Source organism: Micropterus salmoides, unplaced genomic scaffold (assembly GCF_014851395.1).
Source record: "Micropterus salmoides isolate LMB-PRFRI ecotype aquatic unplaced genomic scaffold, ASM1485139v1 Ms_hic_scaffold_8, whole genome shotgun sequence".
Classification (NCBI taxonomy): Eukaryota; Metazoa; Chordata; class Actinopteri; order Centrarchiformes; family Centrarchidae; genus Micropterus; species Micropterus salmoides.
In genome coordinates, this window is record NW_024044570.1 from 15,670,972 (window position 1) to 15,677,859 (window position 6,888).

Below are 6,888 nucleotides of genomic sequence, written 5' to 3' on the forward strand. Positions count from 1 at the left end.
TCATCAGCAGAACAAAGACTCTAAATTATGTATTCTTGCACAGACAACATGCATTGTCAGCTTGCATGAATAAGTTGTCCTGCCGAAAACTCTTAATGTAAGACAAAGGTGTTCAATCTGAAAACAATTTGGTAAAACTATGGGTATTTTCAGAAGTGGGAAGCAAAAGATTTGTGCAGTTATAAGCTAGAACATGCAAAAACTTGTTATTCATTTCACAACAACCCTTCTCGCTACAGCCTCAGGGCAGAGTCAACACGATCTGCATTTACAGCCGATTTAGTAGAGTGAACAAAATGAAATGAAATGGCAGTGTCCACTAACTGCAGATTGTGCCCTAAAGTGATAATATTAATCAGGGACATCAGAAAAGTAAACATTACACACAAATCACAGCACCTAAGTCATGTATAACCAGTAAAACTGCTGGATGTAAAATACTATAAAGTGCAACAAGGTTGAAACAATACTGAGAATGTATTTATGATTTTTCATCAACAATTTCAGTTTTTACTTCAATATCATAATTACAGCAGGTTTAAAGTGTATACAGTCATTTTAATGATTAAAAAGAAATGCACCGACTATATAACCACCATGACGTTTTTAACTCGGTTAAGCGCTGATAGAAAAATAATCTATGTACAAAACTCTGTTTCTGATATAAGAAAAGCACTTAGTTTGCAAGTTGATGGTTAAGCATTCTCAAATACAACCACTCATACAATATGTTTGATAGCATAAATGATTAACATTGTACCATGGATACAAATACATTTTCATAGACTGGATGCTTTAGCATGTAATTTGGAGAACACTGAAGACCTAAACTGACGACAAACTATACACATTATTACTGACGTCCTATATATACACCATTTTTAGTAAAGCAATATATATTGTGCTTAGTGACTGCTATTAACACAGCACTTGTAATGACTGGTATACAGTGATTACAGCTGTAGAGGTGGGCATCCCTCCAATATCCTGTAAAAACAAATGACCATGTTATTGTACCAAAGCATCAACATTTTTAATAGTTCATTTACACTTGCAATTTAAAAAAAAGGCCAATTGGGTCTGTTTATTGGATGTACATGGGTAACATGGATTATATACTCTGCAGCAAGAAGTTAGGGTCGCAAATCTAAGAATCTTCTACAAACCTTTTGCTGGTTGGATAATAAGGTTGATGAAAGCAGCAAGACTGTACATTCAAAGTGCTGCCAAAAGAACCAAAAGCAGCTAAAAGCTACTTGGGACTGCAGAGTCAAGTGACTTTTTCTCATTACAGGGAGTCATTTTATTCCATGGCAACATCAATTCACAACTTAGTGAAGGTTTAACTAAAGCGAGACATATTGCCACTGAACTAGCCACTATCTGTGTCCATCCTCTCGATTAAATGTGCAGTATTAACTTGCAAAGTGATGGTGAGGTTTCATTTCATCCCAAAATGAAAGAGTTTCCTGTATGGTCCTGGTCCACCCCATAGGCCCCTGACGTAAGAAAAATAAAGAACATTAATAAAATTTGGTGAAAGGTATGGTATGATTTCTCACTACTAACTATTAACATGTTAATTAACTATACATACTTTAAAAGCCCGTGCCAATAGAGGTGAGGCAACGCATCAGCTTTCATGTAGTACATGAGTCTTCTTTCTTTGGCTTGGTTGATGGGGAATGTTTCCAGTGGTTGGTTATTGTAGTCAAACTCTGCCAGAATTACCGTGTTGTAGCTCGTGACCAACGGACATGAAGTGTAGCCATCATACTGTAAACAAGGAGATTACTGATTATGTATTTGCATATATTTCAACAGAGAAGTAAAATTCTTGATGTTTATGTGCCACTTACCTTCTTATCTGGCTTCTCATTTTTCAGAATTTTCCTGATGGTTCTGCTCAATATAGCAGACTGTGCAGCTGAGAGTAAGAAAAAGCTGGTTAGCTTTTTCAATAAATGTGTAAATTCTCTTTTTAGGAATTAAGATGACTAATGCTATATCCCAAATCCACACTACATGTTGATTATATGCAGTTTAATCAGAAAGTATACAAAATAAATCAACATACTTTATAGCAACATAACATGACACAATACGTGCAACGTCAGACGTCCATCAAACTTCGGAAGGTCACTGCAAGTTACACCTCACAAACAGAAAGTGTCTTTCTTAAGACTTATTTCTTAATGTTCTTTTCACACCAGCTTAGACTAACATTTCGCAGGACAATTTCTTTTCTGCCTTATTTCCATCTGTGTGTGTGGAAGAAGGTGAGAACCAATAAAAAGCAGAGAAGGGGCACTGGATTTATACTCCTGCGGTGACTTGACGCATATACCTATGGCGTTGGCAATGCACGTACCTTCGCATTTATATTCGTGTGTTGGTGTCTGTATCACTCTGCAGTTACACCGCCAAAACCCTAGTTGGCGGTGGGGTTTCTATGTTTCTCTGTGTTGACTTCTAGAAGTGAGGCAGGTACTGTGAAAGATTGCATCAATTTCTTGTGGCAGTGTGCTTAAATGAAAAATTTAGGCGCACCAGCGCAACCAATGCAAAAAGTTAGTCAGATTTTCTTACTGCAAGGCAACAGTGCTAACCACAGAACCTGACGTACTGCCCTGCCATGCTTTCACCTAATCCAAAATTGATCCTCTGTATGGTCGCCATGATGTTGACAGATTTGGGGTGCATTCAGTTTCATAATCCGTGTAAAATGTGCATTGTCTTTCCTTGAATCGAGAGGCAAACACCTGAGATGCCTGGATCAAAGCACACAAAGTGAATTTAGTCTACATTCTGCCATAAATGCATGTTTTATTGGTTTGTTATGGCAACATGTGCTTTTATTGGATGGTTTTAAGTTTAAATGATGTACAGTATATGACATCATTATGGGGCTTATTGAAGGCCATCAAGGGAAGAAAATGCTCCCTTAACTGCCATAACTCTACACTGCACTTGATCAACCTCAGCTGAAATTAAAATTCTGACTTGCTGGTGTCACTGGATTAAATAAATAAACTATAAACTAATGGGCCGCCAAAATCAGCAAGATTCATCCCGTGGGGATAAGGAATATCTGTGCCACATGTTAGAGCTATTTCCTCAGTTATCTTTCATATATTTCCCTCTGCACCAAAGTTCATCTAAGGACACGGATGGATTGATACTGTCAACCCTACAGCCGCTACGCCAACATCCCTCACATTTGGCTTACATGATAACACTAGATTCTTTACTGCAGTCAGATTTCAGTTGTGCAGGAAGTAATAAGTAATGTTTTATAACCTAATGTCATTAACAATGATGCCAAGTTGCCAGGAACTTCCCATCATTTAATCCACAGTTAACAGACAGGAAATGGCACACATTTAACTTAGCTAGGTGCAGAGGGTTAAACTTATTCCCCATTTGTTTACATTTTACAAAGAAATGCAATATTCCAACTAATGACACAAAAATCACTTACCAACAGCAGCGGCCGTTCTGATTGTGGGCAGATTGGTACAATCTCCAATCCCAAACACATTTGAATACATATTATGTTGGAGGTTGTCTTTGTTGACATCCAACCAACCCGCCGGATCTGCCAGTGGACTGCCTTTAATCACCAAATTGGGTCCCATTGGTGGAGTGACATGAAGCATTTCATACTAATAAAGAAAAACTGCGAAGTTTAAGAGTTATTTACTGGAGTCTGTGTTCTTAAATTGGCATATTACTAGGTTTAATTAATTACTTAGGTTCAAAAGGAGTAAATAAATAGTGTATTACGTTTTTCAGAACATACAGACTCAACAAACAAAAAACAACATCACTAAAGGATTTAAAGAGGAAGGAATTACGAAGCACATTGTGGAATAGGTTGTCCATGGCTCAAAACAGTCAATACTGTATTACTACGTAAAAGGTGCTGTTGCGATACAGTAACACAGTTTTACCTCAAACACTTTGGTTTCGCCCGGTTTGTCAAGATTTTCAAACACAGCTTCTTTCTTATCTGCCCGCACTTCAATCAGGTTGTGCCTCAGGTTCACCTGTAGGTCACGCTGTTTAACAATATCCCACAATGAATCTGCATATTTCTTGACCCCAAAGAGCACAGGTAGAGATGTGTTGTATATTAAATTGGCCTTCGCTCTTTTTCCTTCTTGGATGGAAACAAAAAAATCTTCATTTAATTTCAACACTTAACAAATGTACTATATTATCATTCAAATCTAAAAATGAAGTACCTTTCTGAGATAGGCATCTGTTAGGTACATGATCTTCTGTGGAGCTCCAGCACATTTCACAGGAGTATTTGGGAAAGTGAAAACAGCGTTGCCCTCTTTGAAGTCCTGCAGCGCTTTCCACGTTTTCTCCACAGTTTGGACTGAGTAGTTTGACCCAATCTTTGGATGCTCAAATCCTTCTGGCAGTCCTTTGATCTACAGATAAGAGGAGTTTTCTGAGATGTAATTCAATTTTCATACAATGGCAAAAGTTTACTAGGTAGAGTTGAAAAATTAAAGCTTTACTTCACCTTCTCATAATGAAGTTGTAAACCAAGAGCCACGATCAAATACTCATAGGAGATCTGCAATGTGAAAGAAAGTCTAAGTAGAGCTAGATGCACATAGAGATCATATTATTAAAAAACAAAATCTGCTTCATATGCAAACTAGTACTCAAAGCCTTCCCGGCAGATGACACACTATAAAGCAGTTTTATACATACACACTGTCAGATAACAGCTTCCTAAAGCAAACATACTTCAGTCCCATCGTCTGTGCGGACAGTATTTGCATCTGGGTTGATTTCCTGAACTTTAGATTTCACCCACTTTACTCCAGACGGCACAACACTCGCAGTGGAACGCCCTGATGAGGCCACAGATTTTGCCCCAGCACCAACCAGCGTCCAGATTGGCTGATAGTAGTGCATCTGAAAACATTGATAAGTTGTTACAAACCAGCTTTAAATGACAGTGGAAAATACATTTATGTTTCTGAGGGACTGAAACACAAAAATGCAAAACATGAATAGACAGCTGAATAAATGAAAGCGACACTTCTAGTGATCCACAAAGAGAGCTATAGCTAATCATAATCTACTGTATCCTTACCTCGCTGGGCTCCACAACAGCCACATTCTCAGCTCCCATCATCCTCTTCATTCGTGCACTCATTGTAATGCCCCCACTTCCTCCTCCGAGCACGAGCATTTTGTAATGATGTTTGGCAGAGGCACTGCTGCTTTTGTGTAGACGACAGACAGCAATGCCTGTGGCCTGGCACTGCCTCAGACGACGCAGTGCAGACATGCTGTGTCTTAAAAGTAAAGACAAATCATTTATAGTTACCAACATTTAATTTATACTGTCTGGTAATCATCCATCCATCCATCGTCCACCGCTTATTCTGCATACAGGGTCGCGGGGTGTCTGTATTCATATCAAATCTGTCAACAGCCTGCAGTTGCCATTTTACTGTCAAAGGTAACTAGTTTTGCCTTTTTCAGTAATTAGTAGAATAGATAACCCAAGTGCAGTTCTCTGAATAGATTTTAAACGTTAATTTTTTCATCAGCTTCAATATTTAATGTTTTGACATGGAATAATGAGAACAATAAGACCATGACTGTGGGTTTACCACTTAAAGATATTGTAATAAGGGACCAACCCACATTTAAATTGACCTGACAAAACAAACAACAGGATATTTGCAGGAGCAAATAATGGTTTAACAGTGCCTTTATGGTGACTTTTTTTAACAAGTCGTTGAGTAAAAAAGTTGTATAATAAGGGGACCTGCTTTAAATTGAGTCCGAGATTAAGTTTGGCCTACTTTGACGTAGGCCTATACCTTTCAGATGCCCTAGTTTGCCAGTGCCCTTACAACCCCTATAAGAGAAACCCTAACAGCACAATTAACTAACACTTAAATTAAAGGTACAGCTGGGTTAATTTAATTTGGGTTGCTTGAATCTCCTCTGAAGCCCAGTCGGAGCTGAACAGTTGCTGCTGCAAGATGCGTAATGAAGCCTTCATAACAAGTATCCTGTAAGATACATGCGTTGACCTGACAACATGATATCCAGGTACAGTTCAGCACTTTAACGTCGATAAAGACAGAGTTGTTTTACTCACCTTGACCTGTTATCCTCCCGTTTAACTGTCAAATTAGAAAAAATCCTTAAATGACACTGGAGAATTCAGTCCGAGCTGCGTTCACTCTGCAAAGTAGGTAGGACTATCAGCATTAATCTGATATAGACTTGCAAATGCCACCCTTTAAGGGGCGGGCTGAACTGTTCGTCCCGCCTCCTCCACCGCTCGATCAATCAAAAGTAAGCGGCCGTTACTAACAGTGGGTTTAACCTTTTATCTTCAGCATAAACCTAATATGTTAGCTGAACTTTTAACGGAGTTGAAAGACAGACCTCGAAAATAGACGTTATAAGGTTTTTGAAAAGTTAATAACCCTGCTTTTCAAAAAAAAAGTTTGGATGCATCCTCACTTGAGGGTGGGCGTTTGTGGGTGTAATAGAGCCCTTTCCACGGTTCATCACATCAGCGTAGTCGTTTTGGAATCTGCTGAAAAGCATGTTTGCGAAATAAACTTGTATTTAGCTAGTAGTGAAACGTACGGGGACTGCAAATACCCGATGGTTTTTCATATATGCATCACTATCTGTAAACCATGAAGAATATTGTAGTAGTTAAGTAGCAGGTTCGAGACCTGTATAGTGCCTGCCCATTCAATGGGACTATTTAAAAAGTTGTAGCTACAACAAAATAAATTGAATTTGTTTGACTGTTGGCTACTAACGGTCAAACTGTTTTTTTCTGGTGCAGATATTGTTTTCAGGTACTGTCCTGCTGATCACCTAGGT

The 6,888-nt window shown here is 38.6% G+C and overlaps 1 protein-coding gene across 1 annotated transcript; it reads right to left on the reverse strand.

Moving 5' to 3' along the window:
- Positions 1-458: 458 nt before the first annotated feature.
- LOC119894399 (sulfide:quinone oxidoreductase, mitochondrial-like) lies at positions 459-6,300 on the reverse strand. Its single transcript, XM_038707114.1, is given in 11 exon segments — positions 459-1,499; positions 1,598-1,776; positions 1,860-1,927; positions 3,482-3,665; positions 3,954-4,162; position 4,201; positions 4,248-4,442; positions 4,538-4,591; positions 4,768-4,938; positions 5,120-5,324; positions 6,143-6,300. Coding segments are annotated over 10 exon segments (1,317 nt in total). The 5' UTR covers positions 5,318-5,324; positions 6,143-6,300; the 3' UTR covers positions 459-1,441.
- Positions 6,301-6,888: the final 588 nt, after the last annotated feature.